Below are 26658 nucleotides of genomic sequence, written 5' to 3'. Positions count from 1 at the left end.
TGAATTACCAGATGTCTATTCTAGAAGAACATAATGCATCACTTTTTTCCCCAGCAGAACTGTAATAATTGCAACTAATTGCCATTAGTGATTAGTGAATCAGCATAAAAAAGGAAGAAAAAAAGCATAATAAAAATGCTGTTTTAGGGGAAGAGACTTCTGGCATAGGTGCTGTACTGCAGCACTTAACTTCAGATATTTCAGATTCCTGGAGATTACAGGATGACTAGTGATAAAGGGAATTGCTATTCAAAGCTGAATTAAGCTGATCCTGTCATGTCAGAGTTTCTAGAAGGAGCCTTTTCCCTTTATAAGGCTCTGAAGTGCAATCTTACATGAAAATTTTAGGAAGGCCATTTTAATGCAGATGACCCCAGTGATGACATTACTTTTTCCAATTGCCACCCTGAGAAGATAAGCACATTCTAATGACCATGTTTGGGAATTTTCCTACACAAGTCTGTCTATTGCTTTGGGCATTTACTGATCCTGCACAGCCCTACTTCATTATTTCCATAACTCTCCAGGCTCAAGCATTATTGCAGTCTCTAGCTTTTCTTTCTTTCTCCTTCTCGTGTTTAATCGGAGTTCCTTTCAGTGTCTGACTTGCTTTCCTTCAGCTGACAGCCCACGTCATTCTTGCTTTTACCTTTAAATTAGCCAGGAGTTTCTTTCTACTTCTAAGATAAGCTCATTCTGTTATTAGCACATACAGAAGCTCTGAGCAAACCAGTAACAGCCCCTGCTGAGTCTGACTTGTTTATACATCATTAACATCTGTCACATAGCAATTAACAGATGTTTGGGAAGCTTTCCTACAGCAGGGGCTTGTAGGGTATGTAAGTGATAACAGAATGCTCTTGTGTTTCAAGCTGAGAAAGTTTTATCCTATTTTTGTCACATGAAAAGATTAACGGAGAGTTCTAGCTTGGACTAGTTTCTCAGAATACCAGAATGTTACATAAAACTAATTTGAAACACTGTCCTTCTTCAAAAGATAAGGTAGTAATTGGAAGAGAAGTGGGATTGTGAAAAGTCTGAGAACTCCCCTAAAAGACTGGGAAGAACTAAAGTAATGAGGAATCACAGAAAAACCTTAAAAACAGATGTGAATTGTGCTTTTTAGCAGTAGCCAAAATGGTTTGGTTAATTTGCAATTTAGAAAAAACAAATGTTGCAAACAGCATGTTTAATAATAAATTACTGACATGATGTCCATCAGCCTTCCCTACTAGCAGAAAAGAAAGTTTCATGCACCAGCTAGAAACCTTCTCCACTCTAAGGAGTGGACTTTGGAGAACGAGTAACAGAAGCAAAGATAAGTTATCCCTTGACCCTGTGACTTCAAACTCTTCACAGAAAAAAGTCTTGCAGAAAGACAAAAAAAATAGACAAAAGATCAATAGCCTCTTTCAAAAAATTAAGTTATTCTTTTCTAGAATTGTCTTATTTCCTCAGGAATAAACCTTTCTCCTCGAAATTCAATTAATTTGATGAAACAGACCTCAGAAAGACATTTGGCTTTAATTTTATATTCAGATTTTCAAAAGAATTCTGATCTTATTAAGCACCAGAGGAAACATTATAGTAAGTCTGTCAAAACAGAAATAGAACAGAGATATTCTTTCAGTAAAGATAATGGAGGAGGCAAATCAAAATGCATAAATAGAGTTTACATTAGAATTCCCACTAATATCTGATTTAACTTGCAGCAGCCTTTACTACATTGGGCTCCTGTGTCCACTGCCTCTAATTATCCTTGCACTGCCTCCTTCAGGCCATACTTGGCTTCTCTGACAAAACTAATGGCTCCTCCAGAGGAATCTTGGACTGAAAAAAAATGAACAATTTTTCCCATTCTTGTTGAAGGTGTACATTAACTGGGGCATCAAGCACGTGATTGTACATAACCTTCTAAAAGGATGTTCTTTGCCAGACCTCTCTTTTCCTGTTTAATCACAATTCCATGATTACATTAAAAATTTCTCAACCTAAGAGCACATATGGTAATTTACTCTACTGTACTACTATCAGCCTGGCAGACACATGGAGATACAGATGCGGACCAAAGCACCTATGGCGCTGGAAGCTGTTCCGCATGTAGTGACTGCAAGTGAAGCACAGGCTAAAAGAGTTTGTTTGCTCTAGTGAGCATTGCTTTGTAGCATTTTTCTCTTTGAATGAAGCTGCAGTTTCACAATTCAGATGTTTCAGCAACAGTATTAATTTAAGAAGTTCTTGACTTCAATCCTTGTTCCATCTCTTAGGCCATAGTGATTGCCAGTGGATTGTGCTCTGAGCCAGGGAATGAAACTGACTTTACAAAAAAGAAATCAGATTCAGAAAAGCGTGGAATACAGCTACCTACACAAAGCTGTGGAATGGATGGCCTCACCCAGCCAGAGGATATAGAAATAAACTTGTGTTTGCTTAACCTAACAAGACCAGTGCTGAGTGGTAACTTAATTACCTATAATGCATCACAGTGTTAAGATACAAAAGAAAAAAGAACCCCCTATTTAAGGTAATGTGAAATGTTGGCACAAGAGCAAATGGGTTCAAATAGATTAATTTCAGGCAGGGTATCAGAAGAGTTTTCAAGCAACAGAGGAGATATTGTGCCACCATTTTCCGATGTGAGCAGTGATTAGAAATTATTTCAAACTGAGCAGGAAAAATGTGTAACAGGTCTACATTTTAAGTTGGCATTTCCTGCTAAAATTGGAGCTGACTTTTAGAACATATATGATCACACAGCCATGAAATGCTAAAGGCAAGTGCTAGGCCATAAAGTATCACCTTAGTAGAGGACACACATCCTTAAAAATACATTACAAGACATTATTAACACAAGACATTACAAACACATTAACTCGGGTGAGCTGTGGTAATAAATACAAGTGTTCTTACAACAGTACGACTAAGCAGATACTCTTCTTCCTCTTTACTACAGTACTGGATATAGAGACTGCCCTCCTGAAATGAACATTTATGTTAGCTGCAGAAAAATGAGACTGCATTGAAATGTGAATCAAATTCTAAGCAGGCTTTTTACAATTCTCAAAGTTGGTGCAAATGAAAAGCAAACAATAGATGGCTTTCTTTTACTGAAAGAGTTAAGCCATTTATTTTGCCCATTGTACTTTTAAATTGACCATACTGGTTTTAAAGCCCCTCTTACTTTTTCAGCAGCAGACTGCCTTTACCACCATACACACTGCAAAAAATGGTACTCTTTTCTGCTGAACAGTTGCTCTCTTTTGCCAATTCCAACAAAGCCAGAGAAGCAGATGAATTTTTGAAGGTTAGGTTTTATATTTTTCCCCCAGAAAGTGACAGTGAAACAGAAGTGAGCTCTTACATTCTATATCACCAAAAAATCCACAGAGAAGAAATAACTGCTATGTCAGGGTGTGGGTGACTGTTCAGTTGTCAGACACAGTAAATAAATACAGTCCCAACGGAAAAGTAGATGCCCATCCACATGAGACAAAATGACTAATTTTAGTATTCTCTATTATAAGAATCTGCTCTGTCAGGCTTGCAACGGTTTTGGATCCAGTCCACAGTTAAGAACACACATATCTTGCTCTTCCTCAGGAAAAACAAAACCAAAACACCTTTGTAGAGGAACAAAAAAAAAGACAAAAGTTATCTGTTTTCTGGAACTGGCAGTTTCTCGGGTGGGATACGTGACTTACTAAGTGCTTGCCAATACCAGTGAAGCAGCAAGACTTCACTGTCCCAGTAGTTCCAGAGGTACTGGCATAGAGGAGAGGACACGCATTCAAGGCCTGAAAAGGTGGCTAGCACCTGAGAAAAAGAGCTGTATCATTCTGAAGACTTCAAACATCAGCTTTTCTGAAAGACAACTGAAATAGTTTGAACAAAGGCAAATGGCAGCTGTCTTGTCCATGCTTTATATTCAAATTCTATACAAGGAGCCCATTTTTTAATTTTTATTAAGCCAGGCAGGATTGCAACTCTTGGTGAACAAAGTCCCAGGATACTCCAGTCAGAAATATAGCAATATATACATTGATATATGTATATATACACTGATAACCAAGAACAGCCAATTAAGATGCATTTGGACCTAGTAGTATTGTTGAACTACCTTTCATCTGGTAAGAACCAAGGCAGGATTTGTTGGAAAACACGGTATCTTTTGTTATCTATGGCTGAAAAATCCTTATGCTTTCAGCCGCACAAGGCTTTTCCAGGTCTGAGAGGAAGGATATTTAACTAAAGATGTAGTCAGCAGAATGTCTAGGTGCTCCCCAGCTTTATGGATAGTGGTGTGAGGATCAGAGCTCTCTGGTGGACTGGACAATGTTGGAAGATTGGTTTGATTACAAAGAGTTGGCTCTTGGCTGTATTCTCCTCTGCCATAATGATGCTGGTAAGCCCAAGAGAGGGCACTGCCATGTAGGCAGGTGGCTCTAACAAGAGAAACTTGCGTGTTTTCCACATGGAAAAAAGTCTTTGAGCCCAGGATTTACTTTTGTTTCATAGTAGACCAGCAAGGCTACTGAGTGCAATCTGCACTATAACCAACTGCAGGTGCAGGGCTGAGGAGTGAAAAAAAGTGAGCATAAATTGGTAGTTTCTCCCTTAGGAAATCAGTGCCAGTGTTTTCTAAACAGGGAGCAGCAGAACTTCTCAAAGACCTCCCTGGAGACCCCAGACATTTGCAAGTAAGGGCAGCCCTTCTCATCTACCAATGCATGCACAGCTTGCCTGCTGCTACTGCCTAGAAGGAAAGTGATTGATCCTCAACAGTTCTACCCTAGATATTTTTTTAAAAAACCCATAATGTAACATTTATTGGAGAATATGCATGAGAAAAAAAAAATTAAAATGAGCCTATATCAAGATTACTCAAAAAAGAATAAATCGTATGACTAACAAAATAAAAATTCAGTGTTGGCCTAAGGCAAAGCACAGAACCATCAGCACTGAAAGAGTTACAAACAATAAAAAATGTGAGGCTAGAACACATATTAGATTTTGGCAGGAGCCTGACCTGCACTCCTGGCACCTGCTGTCGTCCACTGAGCGCCTGCCAGATCCCCATCAGTTCTAAATGTCTGAACATAACCCAAGGAATTTTGAAAACAGACTGTACTTCTTAGGTACAACCCAATACCTGCCTGTGGTAAGGACATATGTTGCAAGAAATTAAAATACATTTAAGAGTGAAAAAAAAATCAGAGTCTGATTTTCACGCTACATCTGTTAAGACTTAATTGTCAGTTAAGCAGGATGTTTCAGAACTGATTAAGTTCCACTGAATTTATTAAAAAAAATAATACTGAAGTAATCTGTCAAAAAGTATTCAGAACCCACGGTGGAAAAAATCCCAGAGATGTTTTCTGTGGTATGCTGACAGTATGTTACAAATGTAGTTGAAATAGTGTGTGATGTTCTACAAAAAGAAAACATCTTTACAAATAGGAAAAATATTCGGAGAAGAAGAATGACTGCACGAGTTCTTGAAATCTGATCATATGTATAAAAGAAAGGTGACTTCTGTGTTAAGTATTTTAAATACCATGGTAGCCTGTCACAAAAGTGGAATACTTGACTAAGGCAGAAACTGTCGCAAGACTTCTGAAATTCTAAGGCAGCCGATGTTTATACAAGCAGACTCCCGTTATTAATAACCAGATCTTTCCATTACTTGTACTACAAATATTCTGTATGAGCACAATATATTTTCATTTGTTTCAAGGAATCTGTTTTCCATTCAGATGCCATTAAATAACCAGTAACTTTCACACTTTAAATAACTAAATCCTTCAAGATGTGTGTTGAGACCACTGCCTCTTGCTCACCACTCTGCAGAAGCCTGACCAGTTTTATTAATGGTAGTACTATTTTTGTGCTGAGCTTTAAAAATTTGCTTTCATTCATTGAGAAGCTGCGATATATATTCTCATTAACAACTGTTTTTCAGAAAGCTAAATAGCTAGTAATGTATTTTCAAAACATAACATCATGCAAAAGCTTTTACCTAAACAGCAAGCACCGCAGTCAATTGAGATAAGAACTCCTATTCTGTGTCTCCAGTTAGTCAGCAATGCCACAAAGGGAAAAATAAGAAATAATCACAACAAAGCCACAAGCTTATTACAACCTTACTGTTGCCTCATGCAGACATAGCCACAAAAATATAAATGTAATGAATACAACGTCAGTATAACTTTAAGGATCAAAAGTATATTTTCCTGTTTGACCTTATAAGGAATGTGTCCCAGGTACTTTCATCAGTGGTTCAAGGCATGGAAATGAAACAGGAGTAAAAAAGGACACCTTCTCCCTGTGCAATGATATGCTAAAACCTGCTTCTTCTCAAGTGATGGCTGTAAGCCAGCTCTTGCCTAACACATCTGCTCTAACTGCAGCACCTCGTGCATCTATTTTTCGGACTCTCAACAAGTTTTTCCGAAAAATTAAACCAAACAAGTGAGTCAGTGCAGTGGCCAGAGGTTAATGCACCAAAAAAGCACCCTGGCCAACACACCAGATTTGATTGCTGCAGGGAGAAAGACCCCATTTCCCCTCAAGAATCCCATCTCTGATTCTGTTATGTAGTACCTTGTGATGCAACCGCTACAAAAATGTATTAGTCTTTGTTTTAATTTCACAACAAAGCTTATGCCCAGACATACATACACATTATCAAGATCACAGGAACTTCTTAAGTATTTCTACTGTTTCTAGATATAGAACTATTTTCCTCCAAATGAATTTTTAGATATACCAATCCCATGAAAATCATTGGTGTTGCATTAGAGAGCCCATGTAAGTTGTCAGTGTTAACGCACTATTGCCAAGGAGAAAAGAAGAAAAAAACCCAACCCCTTACTTATATTATTTACCAACAATTGGTTGAGGTACAACATTTTGTCTAAAATGATCTAGTATTTTACCTAGAACATGAACTTTAATATTTTACTTGAACACCTAAGGGAAAGAAAAAGACAGTATGTATACAATATATTACTTTGAAGACTTTCTCAGGGTTGTGGCAGGAGTTCCTAACACTGTTTTGGTGACGAAGGATAGCTGAAGATGAAAATTTCACAGTATTGGCTAGTTACAGAAGCAGAAATTTTCAGCAATCTCCTTATCTTTGCTTATGTGCAAATCCCTCAACAGGGACATTACTTTCCTCCACCCACAACCCCACTTTAAGAAATGAGTAGACAACAATGACTAAGACGCTTTGGCTAGAAACGGCTGATTTTGTTTCATTTTTCTAGAACGCAGAAGAGATTTATATCATGACCTTAAATCACCACCTTGCTTCTTTGCCTTTGCTTTACCTTCCATTTAGCACTGGGCAAGGGTCACCTCTGTCCTGCATATCACAGCCTGTGGAGATCTTGGAGGATTTCAGCAACACCACCACATCAGTGTTAAAAAATACTAAATACAGAGATAAGGAGAAAATGATCTATTTGTTAACGCATTAGAAATTCAGGAAAATTCAGCTCACTGCGTTCAGTTCCCAGGTACGCCAATGGCTCTCCATATAATGTTTTAATCCTCACTTCCCGTATGGAGCTTCGCCAGTTACACAAGCTTAACTCTTAGTTTTTGACTCTGAATCCTCATGCACAACCAATATCAGTCTGATTAGCTATTGTGTACGAAATACAGGTCAAAATGAAGACACTGATTTTTAGGCATCTGAACTCCCACTAGAGGCAAAAACTCAAGATCCAGAAACAGAAAGACTGAACAGACTCACCTTGTTCTGAAATGCCCATTTACTGCCTGGACCCTCTTGGCTCTTCAAACCCCACCAACTGCACCAGCACTTATCTTTACTAAGGATAATGGAGAACTCAATATTCCAGCCATTGCAGCCTTGCACTGTATCCTTTCCGCAGATTCATTCAGTCATGATCACGCTGATACTGTGACATGAAGCCACACATCATATCAAACCCGCAAACATACCACAAACTTGCGCCAACTATGTTTTCACAGAAAACTTAACCAACGTGAACAGTTTCTTCCCAGCAAACTTACAATACACTAACTCTCACTAACAGATAGGACTCTACTGTGGAAATACTGCCTCTGGCAGCTTAGTTCTATGGAACACTGGAAAATCTGTTTTACTGCAGATAAAGGAGTGGTTTGGGACGTGAAGGTGTTATGATACATTAAATCTGCACTAAGAATATACAGAAGGATCATGATCTTTATTTACCAGGTATCAAATGTTATCAGACAAACTAACCTGAACATTTGTCTTCTACTTGAAACAGGAAGGTATTTCTGTAGTAGAATAATATTTTCCAGTAGAATGAACATAAACATACTCCAGATTTAATGTACTGCAAAATCTTCATTTTCTGAAGGATTCCTGTAGTCCTTTTCAAAATTTAATATAGATTTTCTTAAATGTTCTACAACAACAGCACACCAGCAATACTTCCATGGAGAAGCTCTAAGACAGTATTGGTTACATAATCTAGAATATGAGCCTAAGCATGCACAACTGTTTAAAAATTACGTTTTAAATTAAGCTGGAAGTGTCTTCTAAAAATACTCCTGCATTGAAATGAAAATTCAGTGTAAGTCAGCTGAGCTTTACCCTTACGCCTATAATCACAGAATCATAGAATGGTTTGGGTTAGAAGGAACCTTGAAGATCATCTCGTTCCAACCCTTCTGCTATGGGTAGGATGCTAGAACTTCCAATGCAACACAGCAAGTTTGCATTATTCTTATTAGATATTACTAGACATTGAGAAGTTTTCACATCATTATAAGAACAGTAACAGAAAACAGTTTTCCACTAAACTATTATTGCATCTGACATGATGATTTACATGAACATCTCACAGACTGTTTCAGGTGTTTTGTACAGGCACAAATCCTGTGCTACGCTGCCACATCTCATTTACTGTTTGCCACTGTTTATAAAGAGGTGGCTACTTCCTTCCATTAAATAACTAATGGTAATAGAATTAGGCAAATACTTACAAAAGTAATCAAATGTGAAACACTGCATCTAAAAGCAAGCACTTTTTTTTTTTTTCATGGTGCTTTTGTGCCTTTATAGAGCCCTTTGCTTTGTCAATATGCAGAACAAAGTAAGTCTGTCAGGAAACCCTGCATTTGTTATCAGTTCATTCTCCTTAGATGGCAGCACTGTAAATATTTTTCTTCATTATCACCCTGACAGTAAATAACTTTGCAGGTGTGATTTAATCAAGAGGAATGCCAAGATTTCATAATTTTTGGCCTACCTTAAATAAAAGGAGTAATAGAGAGACCCATGCACCAGGAAACAAATGAGCAAAACTAGTGAACTAAAGTCTATCAAGCAGGGTTCATGATCACATGGGCTGGATGGCAGTTGATGTATTTGCACTACAGTTCAACTGCCTTCTTATCTGGGAAGTGTTCTATAATAAATCATAATTTATTACATGTTTTGCAACCTTGTCAAAGGGCACGCCTAAGATTTTTGCTTCTGTCATAAATTCCAACCAAGCATGTACAGGAATTCACTTGACAATCTGGACATAGCTAAAATATTTTCGTATTTTCTAATGTTAGCATTTTTGATCCAGCACCAACAACTTACCTGGTTTACACAACACTGCATGTACTTTCTTCTAAATTTAATTATGCTTGAGAACTAACAGGAGATTTCAAAGTAATTCTCCAATGACAAGCAACAGTAAGCAAAACAACCCCAAGGGGGCTGGACAAAGGCCTCTATTTCCAACCCGTAACTTCTTCTCAACCCCCCTTTTTACTTGCCTTTTTCCCCTTTGGAAGTGTTAATCTCTGAACAGGAACAAAGGAGCAGAATGTTGTGATCAACCTCAACAATATTTCTTGGTGTACATAGCTAAATTGCTCCTGAGGCTGATCACATGTCCCTGCCTATTATCTGTAAAAAAGACAGCAGAAACAAAACCTCAGAACAGCCCTAAGCCTTCCATATTTTTACATACAACAACCACTGGCAAACTCCAAGCAAACAGCTATGAAGATGAATGATTATTGCCAAGGTGCTTCAAATTATTCCAAGAGTTTTGCATATTTTTTTTATTAGTGATTAATGAAAAATAGGTAGCAAATAACCATATCGTTGCAGATTTAACTTCAGCATTACAAGACTCACCGTTTGTATGCAGTTATCACGTTAAAATTGCATCTCAGTATGCCAGTAAGCAAAGGGCTTTCTAGTATTAGTGTTGGCACGCCTGTTTTCATTTCTAAAACTACTGTTCAAGGTGAAAGGGAATGAATTTTACCATATAAGCAGAAAGTTTCCCAAAACAATTGATGCTTTGCTATAAAATTCACCACCTTCATCTACTTTAAATATACCTGGACAGACACTCGAGATAGGTCTGCCCATTTTCCTTATATGAAACTCTTCCAAACAAAATGCTCAAACCACTGACTTTAAAATACCTAAACCATCTTATTTCTCTGCTAACAAAAGCTTTGAGTGTTTGCAGTTACAAGAAAACCTAAAATCCCTAGAAATGTGACTTGAAGAGAATTGTTTACTGTTGAGTTTATGCTACTGCCTAAAGAATCCACATCAATGATGGTTAAGCAAATGTTTAGGAGCATTAGATTAACATTTTTCTATGAACTGTCTATGTTGCTATTTTTGTAAGCCTGATCTCAATTTGAAATTCTAAATATGCATTAGTGCAAGATTTTTTTTGTTCATGTGTTTTTTTGTCATTATTTTTTTTTCTATTTAATGCTGTTTTCTGCTCATATTAGCAGAGAAACTGAAATTGACTTGGCTGCATTACAAATAAACCTTACCCACATACTATTTCATTAAAAATCTGCATGTGCACTATTATACTTGGAGTAACCAATTAATATGTATGAACTGCTAAGACTGAAAAACACTTATTTCCCTAACCTTGCTTTCACAGACAACTGTCTGAAACTCACACCTTCAAAACTGAAAATTTCAGTATTCACAGTCTTTCACTGTTTCAGACTGGAAAACCTAAAAGAAAATCTCTTACAGGTTTTTACCTTAATGACCTATGTTTTGAAGGAGAAATAACTCTTTTTGTTAGCCACATATTAAAAAAAAACGTTATTTTGAGAGTCTCCATGAGTCTCAAGGTCATAAAGTCCTAAGGATTTACATTCAGCTTTGTAAAATATCAGAAGTTGTGTGTCAGCAGTGAAGCCATGTATCCTTATCACCTACAGATTTTTGGCAGACACAAGAAAACTTCTTTTATTTTCTTGTTTTCTGTTCTTTGACCACTTGCAGCTCAGTGAATTCTATTCTGCCCCAGGTTTCCCAGAGGCTTGAATCAAAGTGCATTCAGTCTCTTTCCTTCTCCCTGTCTCACTAGCCTTTCCACAGTACCTTGAATTCCTTTCTGTATTTCCTGTTCAGCACCCCTATGTCACTTGGACACCTGCTGCTAGCTGGGCAGAACATCCCAGACTATGAATGGCTTTTGCAAGACAATGTGCTGCCCTGGTCGGTATGTGCAGACTACTGCATGTAATGATTAAAGTTGGGATTTACCCCTCTTTTCCACAGCAGAGGTATTAAGAGAGTATTCGTCCTCTGAATGACAACCCTCTTGGAAACTTGGAAAATCTAAATTTTGTAAAGCAAAAAATTCTTTGGAAAGATATAAAAGCCAGTTTTTTGGAGGAAAAGAGGACAACCACCTAGGGCACTTTTTATTTGTGTGCTGGTCCTATTTTCTCCTCATAAAGCATGCTTTTAGAAGCACTTTTTTATGAAAGTGCATACAATTTTGATATGTTCTTAATTAGGTTTTGCATAAATCAAAGGAGATTTGAAACCAGAAACCTAGAGCTTAGCTCAATGCTTCATTACGCTCATTCAAGTCACTGCCATCACTGCTTCTTCTAAGAAATAAGGTCGCAGAGTACTTACTGGTGAAGTGGATAGACAGTTAATGGGGCCAGGGATGGTATGAACACTATTATATTACACTCCTGCTATATCCTGCGGCATGTAAGTAATTGAGGAACTACATACTGATCAGACATGCAAATTATGCAGAGATGTAATTTCATTCATCAAGTCACCAGATTTCTAAATCATCAGTATCAATTCACTGGTGTAAAGGGTGGTGATGCCTGTAACAATCCATATGCACAACATTTATAAACTGGCTTCTGTTGATTTATGTCAAAGGATCTTATCCCAGTGACTGGCAAATTACATCTTGAAGGGGACCTACAAGTTTCTTTTCCTTTACAAACACAATGATGAGAAAACAACTTACGTTCAACTTGATCAAACATTACTGACAATAAGAAATCTCTTGGTGTCATGTAATACTCTCCTTCATATTCCAATGATGCAAAACGCATGAAGCGATGTTTCCGAAGAGACAGTCTTTCATCCATTTCCACATTAATGGCATCTTCCTTCTGAAACAGAAAAAAACATCCATGCAGAAAGATGGCTGCATTTGTAGACCAACTCTGTAATTGAAAAGAATCCTATATCTGATCTTGATTAACTTCAGTATTTTGTGGGTAGCCACAAGAAGAGACTACCAAGAATTAAAGCTTTTATAGCACAATTTAATGAATGACATTTAAAGTATATTTTGGCTTCACTGAGAGCATGCCTTAACAACACAGCTGAACTAAATTAATGGCTTGCTGTCACCAAAGGCTGCCCTTAGCTCTTATTCCCCTGCTCTTGGCCATATGGTCCTGCACCCTCTCCTTTGCCAGCTCTGCTACTTCTCAGAGTCTAGCTAAATTCAATTAAAGCCAAATTCACTTTAACTCAACAAAAAACTAAAGTGACCAAACAGCAAACAGTATTTTGCCAGATTAGTGACTGGTTCAGCAAAGGTTGAAAATGTGGTCTGCATGATAACTCCTGAAGTCAGTTATCAAGATGTGAAGCAACTCCTCAGATGGAAGAATAACGATGTTCCAGTTTAAGAATGGGCCTATCTTCCAGAGAAGTTAGAAAAAACAGGAAAAGCAATGAAAACACCAACAAGTCAAAGATTTCATCACCAAACCTAAAGAGTCGATTTGTCAAGCAAACAAAAACCATCCAACTTCCATCCCCCCTTTAAACAGTGAGATTCATGATCAAAATTATACAAGTTGACAACATTCTGATGAGTAGTAACAATTAGTGGCAGCAAGAGAGGACACAGACATGGTGAAACATTTTCTTAGGATTTCAGAGACAGTGAGTGAAAACATGAAACCAAGACGCTTTAAAATTCAGAACACCCTGTGCATATTTGAACATGGAACAATTTTACCACCAGCAGCATCGCTCAATTTTAGGACTGTTCAAAGACGTGAGAAAGCGAAGAAAAAGCAAGAAAATCCAAGACTATGAACCAAGATCCCAACTTGAACATACTTGAACCAAGTCAGTAAACACCCAGATGGATCTGTAGCTAGGTCAGTGCCTGTGGCATTACTCAATGGGTGATGCAGATGAGCAGGTATAAGCTTAGGGCATGGCCTACTGAGGCGCTGCATCACATCTTCCAGCAAAAAAATCACTATTTGTTTATGCAATTTTCAGTTTCTGGATCATTGCCATGGACTGCTTGGCATCAGAGCAACCCAGTATAGTGCTGGTGTATGCTGCATTTTGCACATTGGGACACTTCTGAGACAGGCTCCTAGTTACACTCAGACCAGCTACAGGTGCAGCTAGGGTCTCACCATGAGATGTTAGAACACAGGGCCTGGGGTGAGTGGTGGGAGACAGACAGGCAGACAGCACATGGATGAATGAGGGGGGAGACCAGTGGGAACACCTCGCTTGGTTTTACTGCAGTCAGCACTGGTACAGCAACATGCAAGGTAACAGGCACCAGCTGCATGGGAGGTTGTTAGGAAAATTGGGAATGTGCACAGATACTTGCAAATATCACAGCGGGTAATGGGGTGCATGTGTGTTTGTATGAACACATCCAGGGAGTGGGCAAGCCAGAAGGGAATGAGAATGAACCACTTAAAAGCTGTGATCAGATTTCTGACACTTGAGTTTTAAGTTGCTGTTCCTTCAGGATGGGGACTGCTAACTCTGCCTCCTCTGCCGAGTTTGAACAATTGCAGAATCAAGCATTAGCAGTTATATTTCCTCCACTTGGCCAACAACATGACAGGATTTTGGTATGAAGTGGCAAAGACACCAGGGGAGCTAGCTGATACGACGAACATATAAGCTGTTTTGGAATGACAGCTTCTAGCTCTCAGACAGGGCTAAAGTTAAAATAGAAAACATGAGGTTTAGTGTCAGGCTGATAAGGCAGAGGAAAGAGATGGAAGACTTGTACTGATACAGGCAGCCCCAAATAATAGCACCCAGTGTAGTCTAAGAGTAACAACCAACTTCTTCAAGGTGAAGGACTCTTGGAACGTGAGAGTGGACTACAAGCTGTGCCCAATAACCAGTCCATTGAAGAAACCGGAAAAGCAGTTCAGCAGACAATGAGACACCGGAGAAGAGGATGAAGCATTCTAATTTTATGTCATTAGGCTTCCTTTTTTTCTACCCACCGTGATCCTTAGCTGGATATTGGGACCATATGTTTGTACAATTCGGGGATCTCAAGAAAAAGGGTACAACCTGAATACAATTATTACCATATTATATTATATTATATTTACAATTCTAAATAGAAGGCTGCAACTTGCCATTTAATCCTACACCTTGTGCCCTTCTGCTAGCATTAGCCACTTACTAAAACAGTAATATTCTGATATGCAAGGAGAATGAGGGCTACTTAAAAGCATCTGAAGCCAAGGTTTGCTTTGTTTTAGATATGACCACTTTGTATCAATAGCACTGCCTTAAGCTTCTTACACAGTATGGAGCTTCATCATGGCCTACACACAAGCTGCCCTGCTGCCGTTCTGTGATTCAGATCCGTATGTTCTGGAAAACACTGTTTAAAAATAAATGTAATGTAATGAGATCTTTAGCTGTATTCTTTTTAAAACTTTGGGGGACAAGTGATTCTGTAATTGCATAGTTAACAAGATTCAACAAATGTTGCAGATATCATATGAATAGTTCACAGTTGCTGGGTATTAACATGCAGCATTCTTATTAAAATCATCTTTTTCTCATAACAACAGGCACAATTTTTGCCCTACGGCAAATTTAAAAGAAATGGAAAACCGCCTCACAGTTGTCCCTTAACTAATATTAAGGAATGAAAAACAACCTTTCTGCACAAATATAAAATAAAACATTTAGACAAGAAGTAAAGAGCTAATCTTACAATGTCTTCAAACCAACTGGATTTTCAAGTTTATTAAGTCTTGCAGTATTTGTCTGAATTCCGTCTGAAGCTAAACTTATTACTAATACCAAAGCACTGAATTCCAGCAATCCACAATTTTAACTGAAATAGATACAAGTTCACATTTTAACTCTGAAGACTGCCCTGTGTTTGGAAAAGAATGTATTGCCACCAGAATTACAATAACGTGTGACTCATCAAGCTCCTTTCGTTTCATGAAACTAGCATCCCTGATTTGCAGAACAGCCTTGGGAATATGGGTCACTTCTTATGAAAGGCAGCTTCAAATATTAGCACAAATGAGATAAGCAAACCTTATGGGATGAAATGCATCAGCTGTGCCATCTCCTACTTTGTTTTCAAAACTTTTGCAAAATTTCCAATGTCCTGTCACTGTATATGAGAAACTAAGTGTCTGCTAAAAGCGCTCTGATCCCTGCACACCAGCATGAGCTCAGTTAGGGCTGTGCTAGAGCTCAGCTGTTCACGAGTAACTGCTTACTACTTCTAAGCAATGTACGGCCTCAGACTGAAAATTCATGGCATTCCAATGGCTGTAAAACCACTTATACCAGCTACAAAACCATTTATACCAGCTACCTGCCAGATGGCAGGTACCTTTATTTCTGTTTTCCCACCATGTTTTAGTGTGGTTACTGTGACAGTCTCTACAGCATTCTCCAAGTATGTTAATGATAACGGAAAAAAATCAAAACCCACTGTGCAACAATCAGAAGTGCAGAAGTATAACACAAAAGCAATTATCCCATACCTCATATTTTACACTTTAATTTATGGAGGTCTGCATAAGGCAGACCTCAGTGAAGGACTGTGAAACATGTACAGACAAAATAAAAAGCCTATCAAAATATTTTAAAAATGCTTAATAACTTTCGCGCCTTGACAGTCAGGAGAATAAAGGCTGAAACTTGCCCAATTGGCTGTGCAGTCTGCACAAAACCTATGAAAAAATAACCTGAAAGTTTTTACAAAGATCCTTTCTACTACAGAGCATCTGGAAGCTGAGCAAACTGGGCTTTTGCAATCCAGAATGAAAAACCTTCACAGGGACCTAATAGCAACCCGCCAGTGCCTACAGGGAAGTTAGGATGATGACTGAGCTGAGTTCTCCACTGGAGCTTCATACAGCTACCGAACCAGCACCTTCATTAAATACGGTTAATCCAGGCCCCCACTGTAATGAGCAGTGAGAATGGCAGCTCAGGAACGTAATTACAGGGACTTTCTTTAGCTGTCTAGACAGACAGTCCAGAAGATGTAGGGAAGGATAAAGCATCATGAAAAAAGGCCGATGTTCCTTCACACCAAAGACATCTGCACAATTCTGTTGCATAAGAGAATGAAAATCTGGGCAAATATAACTGTAGAGTAGAAGGTGAAGGAAAAGAGGTGGTGTCAGAGGCATTACATGCTTTGGCCAGACCAGGATGTGTGTAAGGAATATGGAGATTCTACTGTCCAGAGTAGAGGCAGGTACCACCAGTGGTCACATATTCAAATAACACATCATGATGATGTCAGGCCTTTCAATTGCCATCTTTTTCACAACATTTTCCTAAACCAATACTGTTCAAATTGGTTTAATATGAATTAAGGACTTCAACCTGCTAGACTTGGCATCAGAGACTAGAAGTTCATAATCAAGTTTAATAACACCAAAAAAGTGATGACTTTTCATGTGTAAGCCATATAATTCATAATTTGTCAAAAATATTCAATACAATTATTTGTGCAATTTTAATTAAATTGAATGTAGCTGGACATTTGGCCTTTAAATGTACTGATGATCTTATGCTTACTTTTAATAATTTCTTCTTAAACATACTGCCAGCATTTAATTAAGCTCTGAGTGACATCTTTCTCATATTTTAGCCATCACATTTTCATTAGTCGCACTGCCAAATATGACCCTCATGCTGCCTCTGTTCTTCTGTTTCATCTCACAAACCCACTTTCATAATCTAAATAAACCCAGGACAAATATGAACATAACACTTCACTATGATTATTCTCCAATGCAAAACATAATTTCAGAGGGTGTTACGGAGCATAATTACCAGACTCTTTGCTTTAACTATATCTTTTTTTTTCCACCAAATTGTTGTTTCTAGACTACTATTTGCCAGTGATCAAGTTATTCCTGAAACTATGGTTTAGGACAGTCCCTAATCCTGAGCAAAAGCAGATCTACTATCTCAGAAAAGAGAACATGGGCACCCTGAACCAGGTACAGGCCATGTCATGTGGCTAAGTTTAAAACGTAGATGGGTCTACAACAGCAGCTTACATGCTCTTAAAAGCTGTATCCCTTTCCTTCACTACTCTCTTCACTGGTATGTATCTCTCCATGTCTTTAGCAAGCAGGGATGCTGGACTCATTGAAAAACAGCTGCTAAAGGATGGAAATATATAGGAAGATGTAGAGAGCTATGGATTTCTGAAAGTAGATTAGAAACAACTCTCATTTGTTCTGAGAAGGGAGAAATGACTGAATAACTATTCTAATCACATTCCGAATGCCTCACCAAAGACTGAATAAAAATTATGTTTTGAAGAAAAGGCTGATTCAATCACTTAAAATTAAGATTGATCTTCTTTTAGAGTACAAACCTAAAGCATTCACTGGGGACCAAATTCTCTCCCAACATTTCAGTATCATTCCCACTCAATTAAGTCCTGACTAATTTCCAAGTACTTTTTCCTGAGTCATCCAAGAAGTCCTTCAAAGATTCGACTTTCCTGATGTTTCTAAAAACACTGTCAAAGCTCATTTTGCTTATAAAAATGCATGTACAGGGCAAAAAGCAAAGTTTACCTCTTTAATTCTGTTCCACAAAATGAGCATCAAGTAAAGACAGGTATACTGTAGGAAACAATTATGTATTTAAGGCTGGACTCCAGGTATTAAGGTATGTGTAATCTAACATATCAGCAGTTTCCAACAGTGAAAACTCAAAGTAAGCAGGATACAAAGATTCAAATTTACTGAGAGGCAACATGTGAGAAGAATCTATTACTGTGGCTTGCATGAGATTCTTGTAAGCATAATTTAAAATTACTCTGAGATTCATTTGGGTTTACTGTTGTCTTTAGCAGTGCCATGCAAGAAGAAATCAAACCACACAACAGACCTGTGCTGCATTAATGTTAAGGCTTGGGCTGAAATTCCATCCTTAACTTGTTGTATTGTGTGTGGGTACAGCCAGGGCTTCAAACACTGGGTGTTCCCACATGCTCCCCTGCACAACCCGGTGCATTAAGAATGAAGTTTCAGCTTTAACTTGGAATTTAGTTGCCTTTGTGGTTTTATGTCAAGCCTCCAATGCCAAATTGATAATGTCCATGGTAAAGTTTTGAATGACATGAAAACAGCTCTATAAGGATGCAAGTGTTTTCCTCTTCAGTTGACATGGCAAAGGATCAGGGGATAAGCAACCACTGGCGTCTCTAAGCATTACTGAAGACTATTGTTTCCTTCTTAGCTTCCTGCACTGAGAGATGCATAAGGGCAACAATGTTATGTCTTACAATTAATTTTCAGCTTGATGTAACGAATCTGTTTATCATCTTGTAATTTAGGATGCTAATAAAGAATTCATGGCGTCAGTATCTGGCTTTGACCTTTTTGGCATGAAAAATAGCAAGCTAAAGCCAACTAAACTTTTTTTTTTTTTTTTTTTTTAATCAATAAAAACTAAGGGTTGCATAAATAAAGTCTTGATAACCCTTACCTGAGATTTTTCTAACACTGCTGATCCCTGTGATCTGATCTTGGTGACACTGCTAAGCAAATTTTGCACCCATTCAAAATGCAAGTACTTGTGTACAAACTCAAATATTTGCAGTTGATTATGAATCAGAAATGACTTAGAATACACATATACACTTGCCATTCCCTTAAAATTTTGTCTTCCACTTTCGTTCATTTTACTTTTTATGCCTTTGCACAGAATCTGGTGTTTTGATGTGCCTGCACCTTTTATGTGTTTTCCATCTTAATTTTCTTCTGCTTATAGTCTACATTTTCCAGGGCTTTTTCCCAATATAATTTTTCTTTCTCTACTCTACTCCTTTCCAAATAATCTACTTCCTTTGCCTCTTTGTACCTGTTTATAGCCTTTCTTCCGTATATCATCTATATACCTTCTTTCACTTTCCCTTGGGAAAAAAATTAAGCTGTAAAACTTTTTCTTCCCCCTCCTCTGAAAAGAGGATCAATGCTCTTTTTTTCTTCTCTGATCTGGAGGAGTTAACTTGCACCACTCATTTTACCTGCTATAAGGATAACTAAACCAATGCGTGGGATGTAAATAAAATCCAGTTGGTGCCAGCAGGCTCTCTGGGAGCCTTAAGTTTGGATCCATTAATTCACACTAGATCTACAGATGGATTTGGCAACTCCATATCAAATTTCTGTAAGGCTGGTGAAAACTTTGCAGTTAACTTGTGTCATTATTGTACCTCAATTTTAACTCAATCCAATTTGAAATGATCAAAATAACAGAAAATGTAACTTGACCTCAAACACTGCTGCACATGTTAACCTACCCAGCACGTACCCTGAATGCACAGAGGATAATGCTTGGAACTCAAGGTTTGAAAGTTTCATATAATGCAGTAATTGATAGATGAAAAGGGTTTTGACAAGAAATCCATTTGACAGAAATACGTGACTTACAGACAGCTCAAGACTGTAGTGCTTAAGAAAGCTTGTGTAAGTATGTGCAGAAGTAGTTTGTGCTTTCACAATAAAGAATGTGAGCCATGTATTAAACAGCCTTGATTAAATGCACCAGTTACCAAAACCAACATCAAGTTAAAGATAAAAGATCAGAAACAAAATGTTCTTATGTAGTGAATTGACATGTATGACTTTTTTGAATGTTACATTTTTTGACCTTGCAGATCAAACTGAAAGCCTGGACATAAAGTAAGCTAGAAAAGAAGCAAGCAAACAAACAAACAAAAGCACTGATTTCTGTTTGGAAATAAGTGCTAAGTATTTGAATGACTGTTTAACAATGTCAAACTATATAAAAAAGCTGTAACAGCCCTGAAATCACCAAATACGAAACGGACACAAGATTAAAATAACTTCTCAGGAGCTACTTCTGAGACGCAAACCAGACTGCTAAAATAAGGACAAGAGGAGAATGAAAAAGCAATAGCCTTATATCTGGCTACTGTTAATGCTGCTGAATATAGCTAATCCAAAATTAGATGAAGCCCTTTTTACGCACTAACAGGTGCCACTCCCCTTCTTTCTTTCAAATAGCTGCTCAGACAACTCTGCTGTGCTAGTACTAGTTTGTGATGGTTACGTTTGAAGCAGCAGCTGAACAGTTTATTTGCATCTAAACCCCTGACATTTTTAGTTTTATTTTTTTTTCTCCCACCCCTTGCATTTCACTGAGTTCGGACTAAACTGGTTTACACAGAGCACATCTTCGACTGTCACTAGAACCCATGCTGAAAGGAGAATTAACCCAGATGTAAGAATAATACAGAAAACAGTATTGGTTTAGAAGTGGTTTTTTTGTTGTTTGTTTTTTTTTTTTTTAATTTCACTACTCAATTCTAGAAATTTCAGCCTTAGCAGAGCTTGTTTTTAAACATAAACTTAAAAAGAAGTCAGAAACTAACACATTTGTCCTAACAACGTAACAAAGGCAGATAAGGTGTCCAAGCTCTAACAAGCTAGAGAACCAGTTTATTTAACAAACCATACATTTACACCTCAACTTGCAAGTTATCACACAGCCCTACTTACACATTCTCCTGCTGAGGCTGACACACCACTCGAACACACTGGTGCAGAAGTACTAAATACAGACGTAGCAGTGGGGGGAGCACATAAGACAACTCAAAGGAAACATGCCCAGGAAATGGGTTCATACAGCTTTCTAGGAACGGTCATCACACTATTGTATTTGACAGGCAACGGACGTAATTGAAAAATGTGTTGTACCTGCTTTTCACTGATCTTTTTCAGTCCATCACTAAGATATGAAGACATGAACGCATTTATCTTTAAAGTTAAGAGCTAGATATTTTTGAAAGATGCTATGTGCAAGTATGTAAACAATACATGGCGCTTAACTAATCGCCTTTAAAATCATAGAATGGTTTACCTTATAACAGTTTACCCCTTGTCCTATCACTACACTCCCTGACAGAGTCTTTCCCCATCTTTCCTTTTTAGGTACTGAAAGGCTGCTCTAAGGTTTCCCCTGAGCCTTCTCTTCCCCAGACTGAATAAGCTCAACTCTCTCAGCCTGTCTTCATAGAGGAGGTGCTCCGGCCCTCTGATCATCTTTGTGGCCCTCCTCTGGACTTGCTCAAGCAGAATCATGTCCCTCTTGTTTTGGAGGCCTCAGAGCTAAACACAGTATTGCAGGGGGGATCCCACGAGAATCAAATAGATCGGGAGAATCACCTCCCTCGACCTGCTGGCCACACTCCTGAAATGCTGTATCATCTATATCACCTTTATTTTTCCTCCTGTTTTTCAATTCAAATGATGTATAGAGTGTCTGTCAGCACATCTTCTCAGGAGGAACTGGGAGAGGCTCTAGTTATCTGAACTTTTTGCTTACCCTGGGCTTGCAGCTTTTAGGTTTTTCAAGTAAATAGGAGTTTACCTCTCATGTGGGCTTGTGTTGTAGAAGGAGATTATATGCTCTTTTCAAATAGCTTCTTCCTTTGTTTAGGTAACTTAGATAGTAGCTCTACTTGATCTGTTCTGAACTACATCAAGAGATAATCCATTTATTACACAGCAGTTCAGTTTAATTGCATGCCCTTCAAAACAGGACTATGTATGTCAGAGTTTGAGAAGTGCAACTCCAAACCAGAATTTCTGCAGCCCAACTCATGCCGGCTGCACGGTGCTACATATTTACCTGATGATTTACAGCTTTAAAAGCTTTTAGTGTCATAGTGCTTGATCCTGTAACAACTCTAAAGGTAGGAGAAAAAGCATCTGATGCTTGCACACTTTGAGATATATCCATGTCCATATATAAATGTGACCAGAAAGAAGATGGCTATTATAATCTGTATAAGGGCTAAACAAAAGGTGGTAAATACAGTGGAATGGGAATTAAGATAGTAGGGAGTTCAGTGATAATAGGAGGAGAAAACTTAAACAAAACACCAAGCAATCAAACAAAAAACCCAAACAAACAAACAAAAAAATCTCCCCCAAATGTACCAGAACTGGTCTTACAAGCTTTTTAAAGCCACTTCAAAGTGCCTCTGTCAAGGGTTACACACACTTCCAATAGGTCTGTACACCCTATGTTTGCAACAATGTGCCAAAACCACTACTGAAAAGGCATTACATGGTATTTTACATACGGTATTTTACAATGTATACACTTCAAGGGAAACAGTGAAAGAAACTGCCTCTCTGTCACTAGAGAAGACTGTCACTCGCATGTTTTTGAAATACATTTCAGAGTACCAATCTTGTTCAAGCACTATTGTTAACGTGTTTGCACATCCAGAATGTTTTAAACAGTGTCTGGAATGCAAGGTGCCTTCCACAGAAGTGAAGATAAAACAGCCTCGGATTTCCGTACCACTCACAGAAACACAGTGTGCCAAATGACACGTTAGAATGTGAATCCTGTTAATTTTTAACCTAGGTACTTTGGACTTGCCCTACCAGGGAATTCTCATCACAACACCGGGAGTGCATTACAAAGAAATACACCCTGCACTGCAGCTGCTGAGCTGGCTAACATGGCACTGATCAAAACCAACCATGCAGCGGCAAAACCTACGGATCTACAACTACTTGTGTACCAAGGACAAGCACCCTAAACCAGAAATATCCTGTGATTTCATCTCCTGGACTAAGAACTGGCTTTCTGTACAGAAAAGTAAATACAACTCAAACCAAGCCAAACAGGATGCCTATGTAAGGCCTAGAAATGCTTATACTACATTATCAGAGAAAAGAAAAAAAAATACTACAATCTTAAATATGCATCATATACGCTAGCTCTCATCAGTCTCTCTAAATGTCTCTCTTTTACTTAGTCAGCCTGCAAATACTTTAAAAGAAACCTGTAGCGGTTACAAATTTATCCACATTTCAATAATCTCCTTTTTGAAGTCTTTGACATAAAGAATCAGTTAAAAAATGCAGTGAATCTAGGAAGAATGTTCTGTTGGCTGGTACTCAACTGAGACAGGAGCCCTGAGTTTATTATTCCTTGGTCACTTGCTCTACAAGGTGGTGCTTTAAGGGACTTCTTTTAATCCACACATGTATTTAACGGTATCAAACGTCACTGTATGTCATCCCAGTGTACATACCAGCTGTACACTGGTAGCAGTGCTTTACACAGCAAAGTTACATAAAAACATTTACTGATAAAGGAATCAGGAATTTTAGAGTTTGCAGTAACACACCAAAGTAGAAGACGGTGTGCAACTACACAAGTACTTGCTGTAATACTCTGAATGTAAAAAAAAAATAAAAAATAAAAAAATAAAAAAATTACTGTTTAAAATAAAGGAGAGCCCAAATAGTAGGCAACAGTCAAAAAATATCATTCCCTTAAGAACGAATATATAAGAATCCTAGATGTGACAGACTGATGGAAATACGGGAAAACTGTTCAGAAAGAATCAGAATTCCCTTCTGTGATAATGTGAATATTGCAGAGCTAATCACATTACTGCTCCCCCAGAAGCTTGAAATTTTGGGGGACTGGTGACGGGAGGAGGAAGTTTTCTTTTCTCCAGCCTTTATAACAAAAATTTCCAAGTTAGACATGCGTAAATGACATAAGCATGAAATACTTACCTGAATATGCCACAATATGTTCTGTACTGTACAAAAAGTCTATCAGATTTTAAACCTCATTACCTATGTTACAACAAGATGTTTTCTCAGTTCTCAGAAAGCTTGGTACTTAAAAAGGTGCCATAAGTGATGGGGAGTGAACTGATTAGGTTGCCATAGAAAAGCCTACCACCAGCAACCCTCCCAAAGATTCAACAGCATCTGGGAAGTGTGAAATTCTTCACTTTTAAACACAGTGAACTAACACTATGAGATAAAACTTCCACAGCGGTAAATTAATCAGAGAATAACAACATGTAAAAGAAAGAAAACAGAATCTCTTTGAAGCCTTTATTTCTTTTTCTTTTTTTTTTTTTTCTAATTTATTTATTAAAGGTTTAGTCACAAAGATGAAAAATAGCTAAAAAGTTTAGCTCTTTACAACAGCAGCCAGAGTTATGCTCAGAGGATTTAGCAGGTCCCAGGAGATACTGAAACAAACATCCATATGTCCTGTAAGATTAATACAACAATAACAACAAAGTATTTGCTACCACAAGAAATGTTTATACTATAATGAAGTTGTAAAATTATATTTATTTCTCCATAAAGCTGCTGACTTTGCTTCTAAACAAATGATTTGTTTTCTGTAGGAGTCACGGATCTTGTGACAATGTTATGTGTAAAACCTGAATGTCCTAAACACACTATATTTATTTTCCAATGACCAGGCGTATTTTTCATAGACTTGCTTATTTTTTTAAACTTTCTACCTACACAGAATTTTTCTTCTAAAGCACTTTCATTTGACACAAAGATTACACATGGAAAGACTGGATGAAAAGAGAGTTAGTTCTGCTGTGCCACTTCTTCGGAAAAACATAAATCATACTGAAAGTTTACTCTAAATTCTGGTATTCCCACTGACTAATTAAACATTGCAATCAACATTTTTTCCTAGAACACATGTATTATTAAAACATATTTATTATTAAATATTGACATATTTGCTTTGAACTAAGCACCATTATTTAATCAGATTTGTGTAATATTTTAAGTTCGCAATACTGGCAAGATTGATCTTAAAAGTTCCAGCACATTGCTGTGTAGATTAGAACTTCTAAGATCAGTTTCTGACAGCCTCTTAACAGAAAAAAACCCCAGAAAACTGAACAGATGAGACAAAGCAAAGGGCACCAGCAGAAGGTAACAGAAGCCAGAATTCATTAAATTAATTTATACACACACTTTATTTGCAATGGGATAATGTCTTACTACCTCTAAAGTGGACATCTAGAAGGTAACTCTCCAGGATATTAGATTTACATCAGAGAAGTTCAACAGATCCCTTTTACATTCAGTAGTTTCAGTAACAGTTATGCTGAAAGTTGAAATTAATTCAGTATGAAAGGCTGAATAAGGTAACACTGACAAATATTTATTTTAATTGGAGCCATTACTGAGTGTAAAACCAGTGTATTCCTGACTACAGCAGAGTTGTAGCGACCCTTCATTTTTTATTGTGTTTATAAATTCCATTCTCTAATTTTGAACTTTCCTTCTATAATGAAAGTTCAAGTATGTTTTCTCAATCCTCCCTTTGAAGCCCATCACTGCTGCACCTTCAGCACTACTGCAAGGTCACAATGCAGCACTAGATTTTCTCCTCTGCAGCATCTCAATCTAGCAGAAACCCGTACCTGGTAGGTCATCCATTTCTCTGTGCTACATTCCTCTGTACCACAGATAAAGTTGTTTTCAGTAATCCTGGCTGCACCTTAAACAGCTTTTGTAGAGGTTGTACCATTTAAGCAGGTCATCAAACATCTGGTGATTTTCTGTTTCAAGACCTCAGTGGTTATCAGTGTTGCTTCATTTATCAAAGCTGCCATATTCTTGGAAGCAGACTGTGCTATTAGCACAAAAATTACGTTTCTTTGGGAGGTCCAGAACTCCATCTGATGCAATTCTCCCTTCTCCTCCTCTTCAAAGTTTTTAACATTATCTTTATCTCAGACTTCTTTTGTGAAATAGTTTGACTACAGCATTTAATTCAAGATGTATGAAATTGTGTAAAAACCAGACTGAGTCAAATTAATGCGGTATTTGTCCAACCTCTTTTCTCTTAATGAAATAAAAGTTCTCAGACATCCTAAGACCTCAAGCATGCCTACATTTTTCAAAGACAGTCTGCTGATTTGTAAATGTTTACAGTAGTACCTAAAATTACGCAAGTAAATTTTCCCCTATCTGCTGGAGGAGATTCATTAGCCATCACTATAATGTAACAATTTGAAAACACACTGATGACTTGATGTTTAGCTAGCACTAACCATCATCCATAAAAAACAGATTCCTTCTGGATCTGTAGCACTGAAGCCAGTAATGAGATAGGTAGATATTGTTTACAGGGCTGTTCTCACTGTGCTTAGGAAACACCTTGTTCATTTTGGAAGACAACAGAAGAGAAATGCACATTTCTTCAGTCTCCACTGCATCTAGGGCATGTGCTCAGCCAAGCTCAAACTCTCC

General features: G+C 37.8%; 1 protein-coding gene across 1 annotated transcript in view; it reads right to left on the bottom strand.

Annotated features, from left to right (window-relative positions):
* The window catches only part of MICU2 (mitochondrial calcium uptake 2), a 146911-nt gene that overhangs the window by 46725 nt on the left and 73528 nt on the right, over positions 1–26658 (bottom strand). The window contains exon 2 of the mRNA XM_065678539.1: positions 12294–12441. Within this exon, the coding sequence (XP_065534611.1) occupies positions 12294–12441 (148 nt within the window). The remainder of the gene's footprint in view (positions 1–12293; positions 12442–26658) is intronic.

Source organism: Lathamus discolor, chromosome 4 (assembly GCF_037157495.1).
Source record: "Lathamus discolor isolate bLatDis1 chromosome 4, bLatDis1.hap1, whole genome shotgun sequence".
Taxonomy (NCBI): domain Eukaryota; kingdom Metazoa; phylum Chordata; class Aves; order Psittaciformes; family Psittacidae; genus Lathamus; species Lathamus discolor.
The sequence above is the reverse complement of the archived record's forward strand: the minus strand, read 5'-3'. Positions and strand labels throughout refer to the sequence as shown.